Source organism: Scyliorhinus torazame, chromosome X (genome assembly GCF_047496885.1).
Source record: "Scyliorhinus torazame isolate Kashiwa2021f chromosome X, sScyTor2.1, whole genome shotgun sequence".
NCBI classification, from domain to species: domain Eukaryota; kingdom Metazoa; phylum Chordata; class Chondrichthyes; order Carcharhiniformes; family Scyliorhinidae; genus Scyliorhinus; species Scyliorhinus torazame.
The window spans coordinates 5479717-5496814 of NC_092738.1; the positions used below are offsets into that span (position 1 = coordinate 5479717).

At 45.2% G+C, this 17098-nt stretch overlaps 1 protein-coding gene across 5 annotated transcripts in view; it reads left to right on the top strand.

The window, feature by feature from the left end:
* Window positions 1-17098, top strand: part of LOC140405375 (signal transducer and activator of transcription 5B-like) — a 304409-nt gene that overhangs the window by 178854 nt on the left and 108457 nt on the right. For all 5 annotated transcript variants that reach the window (XM_072493699.1, XM_072493700.1, XM_072493697.1 and 2 more), the window contains 3 exons: window positions 4683-4783; window positions 9870-10018; window positions 15240-15377. In XM_072493699.1, the coding sequence (XP_072349800.1) occupies window positions 4683-4783; window positions 9870-10018; window positions 15240-15377 (388 nt within the window). The remainder of the gene's footprint in view (window positions 1-4682; window positions 4784-9869; window positions 10019-15239; window positions 15378-17098) is intronic.

Consider the following 17098-nt stretch of genomic DNA (forward strand, 5'->3'; position numbering starts at 1 on the left):
GAATGTGTGGTAACAAGGTCGCAAAGTCACAGATTAAGACGAGGAGAAATCAAAGAGTGAAGATGAAGTTGAAGTGCAATTATCAGAAACGATTTTTGATCAGATGGTTGAAAAAGAACAAGAACAGTTGGAGGATGAGGCGGATATTTTTAGTTCAGGAAAATTGGCTGAGTTACAACAGAAAGATGTAGAAATAAAACGGATATATCAGAAAGCATATACGGAAGAGGAATCTGAGAGTATACCAGAGTGTTATTACCGTAAAAGTGATGTCTTGATGAGAAAATGGAGACCTGTACATATGCAGGTGGATGAAAAGTGGGCAGAAGTTCATCAAGTAGTATTGCCGGTAGGGTATAGAAAGGAGGTGTTGCGAGTTGCACATGAGGTACCAGTGGGAAGTCATTTGGGAATAAGGAAAGCTCAAGCTAAAATCCAGAAACATTTTTATTGCCCTGGCCTACATAAAGATGTAGTTAAATTTTGTCAATCATGTCACACATGTCAAGTGACAGGGAAACCTCAAGCAGTGATAAAACCAGCGCCCTTAATACCCATTCCAGCATTTGAGGAACCTTTTACAAGGGTCCTAATCGATTGTGTAGGACCGCTTCCTAAAACAAAAAGTGGGAATCAATATCTTTTGACTGTAATGGATGTGTCTACTAGGTTTCCAGAGGCCATTCCAGTATGTAATATTACAGCTAAAAGGATTGTGGAGGAGTTACTTCAATTCTTTACTAGATATGGACTACCAACAGAAATTCAATCCCATCAAGGAACAAATTTTACTTCAAAGTTATTCAAAGAAGTTATGGGTAGCTTAGGAATACTTCCAGAATCGCAGGGAGCGTTAGAAAGGTGGCATCAGACATTAAAGACAATGTTGAGGGTGTATTGTCAAGATTATCCAGAGGATTGGGATAAAGGAATTCCATTCGTATTGTTTGCAATTAGGGATGCACCTAATGAGTCTACCAAATTTAGTCCTTTTGAACTAATTTTTGGTCATGAGGTAAGAGGACCACTTAAATTGATTAAGGAAAAATTGGTGGGTGAGAAATCGGAAATTACATTATATGTAATTAAATTATATGAAATTAAATTATATGTGTCAAATTTTAGGGAACGATTAAATAGAGCAGGTGAATAGGCTAGACAACATTTACAAGTTGCACAAAATGTGATGAAACGGGTAGCGGACAAGAAATCCAAAGTTCGTAGTTTTGCCAGTGGGGGTAAAGTTTTAGTGTTGTTAGCAGTGGTAGGGGAGCCTTTAAAAGCTAGGTTTTGTGGACCGTATCAGATTGAAAGGTAATTAAGTGAGGTGAATTATGTGGTAAAAACACCAGATAGAAGGAAGACTCACCGAGTGTGTCATGTGAATATGCTTTAAAGGGAAGTAGAGAAAAAGGAGGTTTTAATGATTCTAACTCAAAGTGATGAACCAAATCCAGATGACTGAATTTGACATACCTCAAATTAAATTGGAAAATGAGGATGTTCTTAAAAATTGGGATGAATTGTGAAGTTACCTTCCAGAGGAAAAATGAACTGACCTCAAAAGAGCTATTGATATCACATGGGCAAGTTTGTAGAGATAAATTGGGAAGTACTAAAATGGCTATACATGATGTAGATGTGGGAAATGCTGTTGCTATCAAACAAGATCCATATAGACTTAATCCTTTAAAATTGGCACAGGTTAACAGAAATTGAGAGTATGCTGAAGAATGGCATAATTGAAGTGGGTTGCAGCCAATGGAGCTCACCCATAGCGATGGTACCTAAACCAGACGGTACCCAACGGTTGTGTGTGGACTATCGAAAGGTGAATGCAGTTACAAGAACGGACTCTTATCCTGTCCCACCATTGAAGGATTGCATGGAGAAAGTGGGACAATCTGCTTTTATTTACAACTTCCAGACATGGAAAGAACATTTAAACCATTGTATGGAGTTCTTCGATCGACTTCAGGCGTTGGGTTTGGTGATGAACCTAGCCGAAAGTGAATTTGGAGAAGCCCGAATCACTTTCCTTGAGTTTCCGATACCCTCGAGACGAAGGGAGGCAATGCGATCTCTTAACATGAAATTTGATTGAACAGCAGTGCAAAAGTTTTGTGGCGTAATTACTCCACTGATGGACTTTGAAACCTAAAACAATTCGATGGACAGCGGACTTTCCTGTATTGGAGAATTGTAAGGGGCTCTGTGGTCAGATTGAACTAAATTATCTGATTCTGAAGAGAAATGCCGAGGAGTAGAGGAATGGATGGATTGTGCAGAGACTTTGTTCAAAGAGACTTGTCAATTGAGAAGGATTTCGGTTGGTGGAAGAAGAACAAAGAAAAATGATTATATATTATTATGCCTGTTTGCGCATGTTTTTTTTGTGAAATGTAAAAGTATATTTACTGTGTGCATTTCTTCGTGGATGGTACAAAAGTGAAAAATGAAACCATCTTGAAGTTGATGGTTTTTTTTCCTGGGGGGGGGGGGGGAGGTGTGTCATGTGAGAGTACCTGTAAGACATGGAGCGCGATTCTCCACTCCCACGCCGGTTGGGAGAATCGCCTAGGCCGCCAAAATTTCCGGGGACGCCGGTCCGACGCCCTCCCGCGATTCTCCCAAGTGGTGGGAACGGCCCGGTCGAGTTTCACGGGCCGCAGGCCGGGGAATCGCCGGAGACACCCAAAATGGCGATTCTCCGGCACCCCCGCTATTCTGAGGCCCGGGTGGGCCGAGCGGCCAGGCCAAAACGGCGGGTTCCCCCCGGCGCCGTCCACACCTGGTCGCTGCAGTCGTGGGCGGTGCATGAACGCTGGGGGGGCGAGGGGGGATCCTGCACCGGGCTTTACCTGGAATGTGGGGTGGCCCGCGATCGGTGCCCACCGATCGTCGGGCCGTCCTCTCTGAAGGAGGACCTCCTTCCTTCCGCGGCCCCGCAAGATCCGTCCCCCATCTTCTTGCGGGGCGGATTTAGAGAGGACGACAACCACGCATGCGCGGATGATGCCCGTTATGCGGCGCCACTTTTACGCGGGCGACAAGGCCTTGCGTGTGTAGATGATGCGGCCCCGATCCTGGCCCATTGTCAGGGCCTGAATCGGTCGGGACCGGGGCCGTTCCAAACCTCGACGGCGTTCACGACGGCGCGGCCACTTCAGCGTGGGAGTGGAGAATCCCGCCCATGATGTTTAAGCAATGTACCTTTGAGAAAACAGTGATGTCATAGAGTGGGTGGAGCCCAACTCAGGTCAGCCATTTTGCAGGTTTTGAGTTTCAGTTTAAAAAGCAGTGGGTGTGTTGTCTGTGTGTCCGCAGAGCTGCAAGAAGAAAGCCAGTTTGAGACAGCAGCTTGAGAAGTTCTGGTTTGCTGTGAGTTGCTTGAAGGGAGAAAGCCAGTTTAAAAAGCAGTGGGACTGGGTCTGTGTCCAGAGAGCTACAAGAAGAAAGCAAGGTGCTGGAGCTGAAATCAACCAAGCTAATATATCTCTGACATTCTACAGAAAATATATATATATCCTTTAACCTGATGTGATACTGTTTAAAGGTGCTAAGTCTCTTGGAAGTTTGAAGGAATATTTTAAGGAGTTATTTACTGTTGCAATATTTGGGTTATCTTTGAAGTGGGCAGCACGGTAGCATAGTGGTTAGCACAATTGCTTCACAGCTCCAGGGTCCCAGGTTCAATTCCGGCTTGGGTCACCGTCTGTGCGGAGTCTGTACATCCTCCCCGTGTGTGTGTGGGTTTCCTCCGGGTGCTCCGGTTTCCTCCCACAGTCCAAAGATGTGCAGGTTAGGTGGATTGGCCAATGATAAATTGCCCGTAGTGTCCAAAATTGCCCTTAGTGTTGGGTGGAGGTGTTGACTTTGGGTAGGGAGCTCTTTCCAAGAGCCGGTGCAGACTCGATGGGCCGGGTGGCCTCCTGCACTGTAAATTCTATGATAAGGGGTGTTAAGAGATCCAATGTTTACTTAAGATGTTAAGTTGAGTTCATGGAATAAACAGTGTTTTGTATTTAAAAACCCACGTGTCCATAATTGTAAACCCACACCTCGGGAACAAGCCATGTGCCAGGAAAAGCAACAAATAGATTAAAGGGAGAGGTTGGTTGAATTCCATGATACATTTTGGGGTTCTGAAAACGCCTCGCCCATAACACTCTCTTGCTGTCAGACTGTGCCGCTGCCCCATATGCCCCACACGCACACATGTGCTGACCATCTCCCACCTGCTCTTCCCTCTAACTCTCCACCAAACTGGCACAGCCAGCCACTTCGTTCGCCTGCCTGCCTGCCTCCCTTCCCCCACACCTTGCCATTCCTCCTCTCACTGGCCCCCAGCCTGTCTGCCTGCAGCCACACATGCCCTGCACCCCCCTCCCCCCCTCCACTTAGCCTCTGTGGTATGGATCTGGGTTGAACTCCATTTTGCCACACTTTTGTTCATCCCTGATGGGAGTGATAATGAACGAGCTGAGGTCATGCGGTTTCCCAGCAGGAATCTGCAAGGACAGAGTTATACCTGAATAGTTGCCATTGGCTGGCTACAAAATGGCAGCGTATTCACTATCTGCAGAGAAGTCAAGTTAGAAACATGAATAAAACCAAGAAATTGTGTGCTTAGTGAAGTATTTTTATGTCTGAGGCTTATTGCAGTACTGTTTTTATTTTAGCTCCGCACCTCTTGCAGCAAGCAAGTAGCCCACTACCAGAATACACCAAGAGGGAGGAGCACATAAACCAACAAAAGAGTACGTGGGACGATCACCGAACGGTGAGCTTACTTCTGTTGGTATAAAAAAAGCTGTTGGCCAAGCTAAGAAAATGTTTTGGAATAATTCTTTGAAAATGAATCGATCTGAGGCTTCTCCTGGAGGTTGCTACCATTGTCAGGGTTCAATTCCCATACCGGCTGAGGTTATTCATGAAGGCCCCGCCTTCTCCATCCTTTCCCCTCGCCTGAGATTTGGTGATCCTCCAGTTAAATCGCCACCAGTCAGCTCTCTTCCCCTCCCCCCCCACCCCCTCAAAGGGGAAAGCAGCTTATGGTCACCTGGGACTATGGCAACTTTACCTCACTTGAAGTTCTACTTCCCACCAAACTGTGGCGATGTGCTTTTGGTCACCTGAGTATCTCAACTTTAAAAAGAATTAAATTTAGAATATCCAATTCATTTTTTTCCAATTAAGGGGCAATTTAGCGTGGGCAATCCACCTACCCTGCACATCTGTGGGTTGTGCCCCCCCCGAAGTTGAATGGTGCATGCTAAGCTTATTTAAGACAACTGCTTAACTATCTTGTGTTCTGGGATACTCTCCTCAACTGCCATTTTTCAGTCTTCGAATTTGAAAAATGTGTCCTTAAGAGACCATCTAGAATTGTCATATTTCAGACAGGTGTGTTTCTGTATATGAAGTAATGTTTTGTGTTTTTAGGGAAATCCTCCTGTAAATCCAATAACAATTGCAATGGGAATGAAGTGGCATTAAATAGCTCTGCCACTTTCACATTTACCATGTGATACTTGCTCGAGTCTCTTGTTTTGACTGGAACTCGGCAAATGTGGAGCCAAACGTGTGGTTGTGCCTCGGTTGACCAAGGACTTCCATCTGATTCATCCGATGTTTGCTCCAATTATTGAAGCTGATCTAACCTGAATATGTAATGCCTTGCATTCATGGTTATTTGGCAAAAAAGGTGACACTAACCTGATTGCATTGCTGAGGTCCAAAGGGGTTTTGGGCTTGCTTACAAATGATTTTAATTGGCTTCCATGGAAGACAAGTTTGAAATTCAGTTTCTGAACAAGCTGAAACCTCACCCCTGCCCAATGTGAACCATGGCCATTTGGTTGCACACTCTTCTCTGAGCCAGAATGTTCTGGGTTCAAGCCCCATTCGAGGACTTGAGCTCAAAACCTTGACTGACATCCCCAAACAGTACTGAGTGAACACTACTAGTTCTTCTTTGGGTCAGACTTTCTACTCAGGTGAGTGCACGATTTGAAAAAGATCAGGGAGTTCTCGAGATGAGCTGGGTCAATATTCTTCCTGCCAAGCAGCACCAACAAAAAGAGATTAACTGGTCATTCATTGTATTGCTGTTTGAGGAATCTTCCTGTGCGCAAAATGGCTGCTGCATTTGCCTACATAACAGTCAATGCACTTCAAAGCAAAACATGTGAAGAACCTTGAGACGTTTCTGAGAGACATGATAAGGCGCAATATAAATGCACATATTTTCGTTACTACGTGCCAACATCTATTTATGCTTCTGTTGATCAGCAATCAAAGCCGCTTCTGAGCCTGAGCTGCTGCAAGTTCTTTGCCCTAGGCGAGAGAGAAAACCACTAGGCTAATTGCTTCAGGCCGACCTAGTACACCTCCAGTTCTAGAGTAGCATTGGCAGCTGGTGCTCTGTTTTGATTTGGAATAATGCATGGCATCAGAGGACGGTTTGAAGTTCTCTCTCTTATTTTATGTTCTTGCCAATAAATTGAGAAGCTTAATTAAGAGGTTTACATCTTCAGTTTAGGAAGAAAAGTTGCTTGTTGAATGGAAGAAATGATTTTGAGTGAATTCGTGACTGCATGGCAAGCCTATTTGCTGGGAAAGTTTTACACCGGCAGCAATTCTGTCAGATGACTGCAGGGAAAAGTTTCAAGTGCAAGGTATGGTGGTGTGTGCCTTTTCCTCCATACCAATTACCATTTGGCACACTGCACTGCGTTTTACAAGAATATCTGATGGCTAGTTCACTGTGGCTTAAATTCATGCCAAGCGCAAATGAAAGACTGCAGCATTAATGCATTATAAATTATGCAACATTTTGGATCTGGGAAACTGGCTGCTGCTGATTTGGTTTTGGGCTTGATTTAATGTACGGGATGTCTTTGGATTAGCCTGCCCCTTAGCTGCATTGGGAGTGTGCAAAGACAGTAGCAGTGTGGAGGTAACTGCACACCTACCTGCTCAGTCTTTTCTATTTTGATCCGATACTTACATCTTTAAAAAGCATAATCCTTCATTATGTAGTAATTGTTCATGAAATATATTATTTGATCTCTTTTTCTCTCTTGTCCATCTCCCCCCCCCCCCCCCCCCCCCCCCCCCCACCCGCTCTCCAGATAGGGAAAATCTCCATTATACACTGTCCAGGAATTAACTCATTTAATCCTTTATACTGCCCCCACTGGGAAACAGCACCACTGCCCACCAGTTATTTACCCAGCCACCCATTCTTTGAGTTTGAGCCTAGATAAACTATTTGACGATGTTTCGTCATAGCTGAGCCTTGAGTAACACATGCACTTTCCAACATGAGTCACCACATTGTGATAAGATCCAGAATACTTGGGGCACTCTCAGCAATTCTTGCATTTGTTATACAAGGAAGTGGCAACCATTTTTGCTCTCCAATGAGATGAAGCGTAGAAGTACACATGTTTATGTAGTTTGCATCCAGTATCAGCAGGAAACAAACATGTGCAGAGCAAAGTTTTCCTTTCATCTTCCCTAACCATGTGTATTAGCCCCAGGTTTTCCTGTAACAGTATGATTTCCCTCACCAGCTTCTGAGTGAGATTGGTGAATTGTGCTAAAATCTTGTATGTTTAATGCTGTTAATGAAACATCCACTTGGAATTAAGTTGTGCCCCCCCCCCCCCCCCCCCACTTGTTTCATTTGGGATCCCTCCAATAAGACCCACGCAAACACGGGGAAAATGTGCAAACTCTATACGGACAGTGACCCGGGGCCAGGATTGAACCCGGGTCCTCGGTGCTGTGAGGCAGCAGTGCTAACCAATTTGTCACCCCCCAAAACATTTCCTCGTTTATGTTTTAATATTTTTGCATTGTGGCAACTGTGCAAACGGACTGAACTAGCAAAAAATTATTTGGATTCTTTCTATTTTCTTCAGTTAAGTTGAGAAACAATTTTAAACTGACACATTATGGTGTCTTTGAACAAGTGAAAATGATATGCAAAGGGAGAATTGGCTTACTGTCACTAATAGCAGTTTGCAGAATGCAAATAGTCTGATGTACCTTGATTGCCGACTGGATTAAGTTCATTTGATTACACAACACTTGAATTATTCAAAGTTAGGAGCCTTTTGAAGTTATGGGATATTTAAAAAAAACTAGTCATACGAATTAGTTATATGGTCAAAGCTTCATTGAAGACTTTTGGTCGTCTCAGTAGTATTAACTTGTTCTATGTCTGCCTAGGCATTAGGCAACCATCCCAAAGCTTTTGCTGATTTTTTTTTTTGTGTCACTGTGATGCAGTAATAATGTACTGAATTGGCAATTGCAGCCAAAACATTACATTTATATGGCGCCTTATACAGCGAAACGTCCCAAGGCACTTCACAAAATGGGCAAGTGGCGGGGGGGGGGGGGGGGGGCTTATGACAACAGACACTGAGCTGCATTCAGGAGAAGATGCTGAAGACACAGAAGTTTTGAGGCTTTTGAAGTTAGAGATATGAAGTAAAGTGGGGCGGTTCAGGAAAAGAATAAAGGGTTGCAGGACCATGATAGCTGAAAATTCTGCCATGAAGGTGAACTGGGGAGCGAACACAGACTAGAGTTAGAAGAACAGAGGGGTGAACTTGAACATAATGCTGGAGGAGGTTTCACAGATATGAAGGGCCAAGGCTGTGGAGGAATCTTTAAAAAAGGGTGAGGATTCTGAAATCAACGTATTGTGTGTAAGGATATCATTAAGACAAGGGTGAGATGAATCAGATTTAGTCCAAGGTAGGATGCAGTGCCAGATGTTTGGATGAGTTAGTGTGTGTCTATTGGAATAAAGAACCTTGGATACTGCATAGGAGGGGTAAAGAACCTGAGCTTGGAGGTGAAAGCATTATGGAATATTTCAGTTACAGTGGGGTGGAAGTATGGAGATTGGGCATTTTAGAGCTGGAAGATACTGATTTTAGTTACAAATTGGATAATGAATTTGTTATTATCAGATGGGACACAGATTGCAAAACAATAGGGAAGTGATTGGAAAGGGGAAATTTTGTAGATCACAATGACTTTGGTCTTGCCAATGTTAAGCTGGAAAAAGTTAATGATTGGGGAGCAGGAAAGAAGGGGAAAAGATGGTACACAAAGAAACTCTAAATTAAAATGGATGTGAACCACTAATTGGTGCTTACTTTTTGAGTTTGTGGTGCGTTATTCCAGAACACAGGAACTCTCACTCACTATAATGCCAGAGCTCTTATAAAATTGTGCAGGAACTTTACAAAAAGGTTTATGGGCTAAATTGCCACAGGGGGCAGGAACGGTGAACTAAATTGGGTATAAATCTTGTATTCATTTAGGCTTGGTGTAAATAGAAAAACACACAAGCTGAATGGGGTTGGGGGTGGGAAGAAGCCTCAAACTAATTTGTAGCTGAATGCATGCCTCCCAATTATCATATGCCTCCTGATTTATTCTGTTTTATTATTTTGCCTTTGCTTTGCGATTCATGAGTTTTGTGTGGTAGAGTGTTTACACAAGTCGATATACAAAAAAAAAGACCTCTATCCAGCCACATGTCAACAAAGCTAGGCATGTTGAATGATAGCTCCCTTTTTATCTTTAATGTTTTGCCTGGCACTAAACATTAAATATCGGCCATTGTGATCTGCAGCAATGCGTGATGCCTGTGCATGAAGAGAGAAATTGGTCTCTGTCCTCTGGTTTGGCTCCAACAAGCCCATGGGGAGAGCAAGCACAAAACACATTGGGCAGACAGAAGTTGTTTGAGTGTTGCTCCCTGGGACCCACTTAATAGGGTAAACATGCCTTAAGGCTAACAATGAATCTTTTGGGTTTTTTGAATGGCTTTTTAACAGAAGAGAAATTACAGCATCTTGGAAGCGGTGAGATCTCTGGAGCAGGTCCAGGGCCTTGTGCTGAATATGATTCAGGACTGGAAACGACGACTACAGCTGTCAGGAAATGGTGCCTACTTTGAGGACAACCTGGGGTCACTTCAGGAATGGTGAGGAACCAGATTCAGTCCATTTGGTGCACAGTCTTTTACAAATAAATTGGCACGTAGGCGCAAAATGTCAAATTAAGATGCTCTGAATTAAAGTTGACTGGAAATGCCCACTTGTTCATAATTAATGGTAGAAATTTTGGCTGAATAATAGATTGTTTGTCTCTTTCATTATGTCAGTGTTGCAGGATTAGAAATAACTTGAGAAATTTGATACATATATTGCCAAACCACTTTCTGTTGAATGATGAGCCTGTAGTTGATCACTTTGTATTTATTAAAAATATGTATTTATAGATGTTATTTCAAACTTGCCTCTTGACTGCAGGGCATACAGAAGGGCCACCCACCAAGCATCAATCTCAACCCTACTCTTATATACAGTGGTGTACTTATGTATTGAGTACCTTGTTAGATTAAAACTTTGTGGTCCTGGCCACCAATGTCAAATTTCATTGAATATTACTATTCTTCAGAATTGCACCAGTTGCCTATTTCTTTCAAGCTCCCCACATGTGCTTCAGGTACAGTGTAGGGTGTGTATTTCTAAACTTGCCCAACATCCTTGTTGTACCCTCCTCCCTATTCTGACTCCAACAGAGCTTTACTGATGTTGTCCTTTTGACTTGTCATCATAGAATTTGCAAGTTTCCTGCTTTTTCTTTTTTAAAAAAAAAATAAAAAAAATTTTATTTGAAATTTTTCACAGATTATCACAACAGAAAAATAGAACCCCCCCCCTTACACAAATAATAAAACAACAAGAACAAAAGTGCATAAATAAACAAATAAACGTTAAACAGTAAACAATAGTAAGTTCGTGTTTAGTAGGGGATGCACTATTGTTTAACGTTTATTTGTTTATTGGGTTGCTGCTGCTGCTGACCACCTCCTAACGCTCCGCCAGGAAGTCTAGGAACGGCTGCCACCGCCTGAAGAACCCTTGCATCGATCCCCTTAAGGCAAATTTCACCTTCTCCAATTTAATAAACCCTGCCATGTCGTTAATCCAGGATTCCACGCTTGGGGGCCTCGCATCCTTCCACTGAAGCAGAATCCTCCGCCGGGCTACCCGGGGTGCAAAGGCCAGAATTCCGGCCTCTTTCGCCTCCTGCACTCCCGGCTCGTCCGACACCCCAAATATTGCGAGCCCCCAGCTAGACCTAACCCTGGAATTCACTACCCTCGACACCGTCCTCGCTACGCCCCTCCAGAACTCCTCCAACGCTAGACATGCCCAGAACATGTGGGTGTGGTTTGCTGGGCTCCCCGAACACCTCGCACATCTGTCCTCACTCCCAAAAAACCGGTTTAGCCTTGCCCCGGTCATGTGTGCCCTGTGCAGCACCTTAAATTGTATCAGGCTGAGCCTCGCGCAAGAGGAGGAAGAGTTTACCCTTCCCAGGGCATCCACTCACATCCCCTCGTCGATCTCCCCCAGCTCCTCCTTCCACTTACCTTTTAACTCCTCCGCCGAGGCCTCCTCCTCCTCCTCCTGCATCACCTGATATGTTGCCGAGATCCTACCCTCTCCAACCCACACCTCCGAAAGCACCCTGTCCTGGACCCTGCGCGCCGGCAGCAGCGGAAACTCCACCACCTGTCGCCTAACGAACGCCCTTACCTGCATATATCTGAAAGCATTTCCAGGGGGGAGCCCGAATTTCTCCTCCAGCTCCCCAAGGCTCGCAAACTTCCAGTCTATGAACAGGTCCCCCATCCTCCTAATACCTGCCCTATACCGACTCAGGAACCCCCCATCCATTTTCCCCGGGACAAACCGATGGTTCTCCCGTATCGGGGACCACACCGAAGCCCCCACCTCCCCCCTGTGGCGTCTCCATTGCCCCCAGATTTTGAGGGTCGCCGCTACCACCGGGCTCATGGTGTACCTCGTCGGAGGAAGCGGCAGCGGTGCCGTCACCAGCGCCCCCAGGCTCGTGCCCACACAGGACGCCATCTCCAGCCTCTTCCACGCCGCCCCCTCCCCGTCCATTACCCACTTGCGTATCATCGCCACGTTGGCAGCCCAAATAGTACCCACATAAGTTTGGCAACCCTAACCCCCCCCCCCCCCCCCCCTGTCCCTACTCCGCTCCAAGAACACCCATCTCACCCTCGGGGCCTTCTTCGCCCATATGAACCCCATAATACTCTTGTTAACCCGCTTAAAGAAGGCCTCAGGGATCAGGATGGGGAGGCACTGAAACAAAAACCTCGGGAGCACCGTCATTTTAACCGACTGCACCCTACCCGCCAGGGAGAGCGGCAGCATATCCCACCTTTTGAACTCCGCCTCCATTTGCTCCACCAGCCTCGTTAAGTTGAGCTTATGCAGCCCCCCCCCCCCCCCCCCCCCCCCCCCCCCCAGCTCCTAGCCACCTGAACCCCCAGGTATCTAAAACTTATTTCTGCCCTTTTTAGCGGAAGCTCACCAATCCCCCTTTCCTGGTCTCTCGGGTGCACCACGAACAGCTCGCTCTTCCCCATGTTGAGCTTATACCCGGAGAAATCCCCAAACTCCCTAAGGATCCGCATCACCTCTGGCATTCCCCCCCACCGGGTCCGCCACATACAATAGCAGATCGTCCGCATACAACGATACCCGGTGCCCCCCCCCCCCCCACCACCACCACCACCCCCCTCCAGTTCATTTCCTGCTTTTTCTTTGCCCTTGGGAATTGTAAACCGCTGGAGATCAGGAGTTTACGATAGGATTACCAGTGGAGTAGCAGCATTGAGAACAGACATTACGGCACAATGCTTACTGTTCCAACTCACTGACATAGTATGTGCAACAGAGTCAAAGGGGAGAGTGGGAAACCAGCACTAAATTCACAAACATTGATGTTTGGCCAGGTGTAAGACTACAAATACTGTACTTGCACCAAATGCAGGCAATCTGAGAGAAAGGAACACTGGCAGTCAAAATGAGTGGATTGAACGAGCAGCAGAAAGAGTCTTAACTTGATGGGTCTCTTGTAATTTGATGTAAAGGTAAAGTCGTCATAGTCCCAGATGGCCATAGGTTGCTTTCCCCTTTTGAGGTGGAGAGCTGACTGGTGGTGATATAATCTGAGGATCACCACACCTCAGGCAAGGGGCAAGGTTAAGAAGGTGGGACCTTCATGGATAACCTCCAAAGGTACGGGAATTGGACTTGGTTGAATTGAACTGGCCTGGGGCCGGATTAGCTCAGCTGATTGGGCAGCTGGTTCATGATGCGAAGCGAGACCAACAGTGTGGGCTTAATTGCCGTACCAGCTGAGGTTATTCATGAAGGCCCGTACAAGAGGCCTTCTCAACCTTGCCCTCGCCTGAGGTGTGGTGATCCTCAAGTTAAATCACCACCAAGGGGAAAGCATGCTATGGTCATTTACTTTACAAATTTGATGTACTGAGAGTTCATTTCAGTGCTATCTACCAATATGCAACCTTTATAACTCTGCTTGTGAATTTGCAAGCACTAAGTCTTGATATATACACCACGTCAACAAACTAATACAGGAACTGGTGGTACAGAATTTCAGTAATCCGATGCTTTAGTATTCAAATGCTATAGTAACTGAGTCTGCCACTGGGGTTCCTTGCTGAGCTATAGAAAGAGACAGTACTCCTCTCTCAGCAGACAGCATTTCAATTTACTTCACTGTTCCTAATCAGACCCCAAACCAAAAGAAATAGTTCTGGACATCTATAATTTTCCATTTATGGAGGATCAGTGCAGCCAACCATTTGGTCATGGTTTTTAAAATGATTATCAATCAGTGTGCGGCTTTTATGTGATGGAGTAGAATCTAAATGTAGTGAAGCAGAATTTGAATGGCAATATATGAGCTTCATACAGATACATTTCAAATAGGCATTTCTTGGCTTGCCTGACATTCTCAAATCTAATCAAAAAGCCATCCTGAATATACCTTGATAAACGTCCAGTTTATGAAAGCAAAAAAACAGATTGATTCTTAAAAATAATATATTGGGGCAGCACGGCGGCGCAGTGGTTAGCACTGCTGCCTCACGGTGTTGAGGTTACAGGTTCGATCCCGGCTCTGGGTCACTGTCCGTGTGGAGTTTGCACATTCTCCCCGTGTCTGCGTGGGTCTCACCCCCACAACTCAAAAGATGTGCAGGGTAGGTGGATTGGCCGCGATAAATTACCCCCTAATTGGAAAAAATGAATTGGGCACTCTAAATTTTAAAAAAGAAGATTGATTTGTAAAGTGCAATTTTAGTGATTTGAAAACATACCTAATTTGGATTATATAAAAATAGGTTTAGTAGCTTTTGCTAAAGAGACAACATATTCGGTGCTTGTTTCAGAAATAAACATTTAGGATATATAATTAACATAATCTGATTTTTTAAAATACCATTCCCTCCACCAAATGTCAATGTCTCCTCCCCTGAATTCTAGGATAGTTCTGGAGACATTGGCAGCATTCCAGTGCCTTGTCCAAGTCACCATTCTTCACCCATAAAACCTAGTGGGTATCAGGTGATTATTTGCTTCTGAAAAGCACCATATTGGCTTTGCTAATATTTACACATCTGCTTTTTTCAGCACCTGTTGACAATAGGAATGGAAATCCAAGCCGATTCTCTTCCTCACTCACTCGTTCTCTTTCTCTAGCCTAAGGCCACTAAAGCCAGTTGTGGTACCCTGATCATTGCCCTGGCTGAGATCAGTTGTCCGAGCACAGATTGGGTATGAACTGTGGATGTAACCTGTCTATGTATCTCAGTGTTTCTTTGTTTAAAGAGGGTTGAGCATCCTCCTCCAAACCACATACCCATTTGTGTTCGAGGAATTGCTGTGATACCCCGGATTGCTGGAAGACTCTGAATTAATGACAAGATGCCCACTGAGGTTGATGTAGCTCTTTTGGTGGTTGGTGAAACACTGAGATATTTTGCTCCTGTTTAAGATAGTTAGCGCTTCAGTCATACCAGCTATCCATCAGTTATTTTCTTTTAAGGTGCTTGATGAAAAGCTTGCGCTGCAATCGTGTGACAAGGTGCTAGTTCGCCGCAGTCACTCGGGTAGAACTGGAGAAGCGTATCCTCCAAGGAAAGCTGAAATGTTGGGCTTCATTTGGAATGCTAACTTTGGTCTTATTGTCTTAGCATTCCAATACTTCAGTTGGTAGAATTCTCAGTGTGTTCTTTTGATTCATTATTTAGGCTTAAATATTTATGACAAAGTCTGCTCTTATTCCAGGTGTGATAAACTTGCAGGAATGAACTGTCAGATTCAGCAAGAACTTGGGCTAATTAGCACATGTGAAGACATTGCTAGTGACCAGATATCAGGAGTGCCTGACAAACTCTCCTCCTTACTCAATAACTTGGTCAGAAGGTAACTCCTTTATTACCACATTGCTTGTACCATTAAATGATGGAGCAGGCTCAAGGGGCTGCCTTGCCCACTCCTGCTGCTATTTCTTATATTCTTGTATTCAATTAGAGCTGCAAGCGCAAACTAATATGATTTTCTGCATTCAACTTGTGTCCTGATATAAAGCAAACCCTCCCTGTGGAATAGGGTCCGAATGCAGAGGTAGTGCAATCTAAAGCAATAGTTTAATTTTTTTTTTGTGTGAATGAACTGTCCTTCTACATTCCAGACACAATCTATAATACATGTACAGCAACAACTACCTCCTCTTGCGCAAAACACAGTAATTTGGGATGTAGCGGTTTATCTTCACTGCGAACAGGATATCTGAATGGAGGAGCGCTGGCAAAAATTTTGTATCAGGTGTTTGAATGTCTATTTCAACAAGACTCAATGTGATGAGGCAATAGTGAGGCCTGAGAGCTGTTATTGCTAAACAGCTCTGCCTCTCAGCCTGTGTGTGTGTGTCAGTGTGTTTGTTATTGATGCGCACCTATTCATTAATTCTGCACACAGTCCTTTGTCTCGGCTACTGTGAAGTGGCATTAAGTAGAGGCTAATGGCTGTCCGACAGCAGGGAGAGAGGGAGAGTCAACCCTATTTCTCGGCTGCTGTCACGCATCTCCTAGAGTCACAAGTGGCCAATGGGGCAGCGAGCTTGACAGGGATAAAGAAGAATTAATAAACAGTGTTTTTAAAAAAAAAAAAAAAAAAAAATGTTATTCTCCTTTTTCACATTTTCTCCCACATTTACACCCATCAACAATAAACATTAATCAGCAAGATACGTCAATCCCCATAATAACAACGAACCCATCTGCCCACCAACCCCCAAACCTCAACCCGCATGTTTACATAAACAAATGACAAAAAGGAATCAGGGATTACCCATAGTCACCCTTAATCTACACAGCCCCCCTCGCCCCCACACCCACCCCCCAACTAATGTTCGATGTTATCCAGTTCTTGAAAGTGCATAATAAATAGTGCCCATGACTTGTAGAACCCCTCCGAGCTTCCCCTCAGTTCAAACTTAACCTTCTTAAGGGTCAAGTATTCCAACAGGTCCCCCCGCCACGCCAGGGCACTGGGTGGAGAGGCTGCTCTCCATCCCAACAGGATCCGCCTTCGGGCGATCAACGAGGCGAAGGTTATGATATCTGCCTCCGCTCCCGCTTCCAACCCTGGCTGGTCCGACACCCCGAATATGGCCTCCTGGGGACCCGGGTCCAGTCTCACATGCACCACCTTGGAAATTACCCTGAACACCTCCTTAAAAATGAGTACTCCCGTTCCCTTGGGTGCAGGAACCTCCAAGGGTCCACCCCTCCCATTTCCACCATTAGCCCAGCCAGGGCCTTCGCCCCCCCCTGATGGGACCAGCGAGCACGGCCGTGATCTGTCCAACCTTGGCCCCTGCACCATGTTCCAGTCCCCCCCCCACAATCAGCTCATGCGTGTCTAAGTCGGGAATAGCCCCAAACACCTTCCTCGCGAATCCCACATCGTCCCAATTGGGACCGTATACACTTAACAGCGCCACTAATCTCTCCTCCAGTGCCCCTGTCACGATCACATATCTACCCCCCTGATCTGCCACCACCTTCTCCATCTGGAAGCGTACTCTTTTGCCAACCAACACCGCTACCCCTCGAGCCCTTCCATCAAATCCGGAGTGAAAC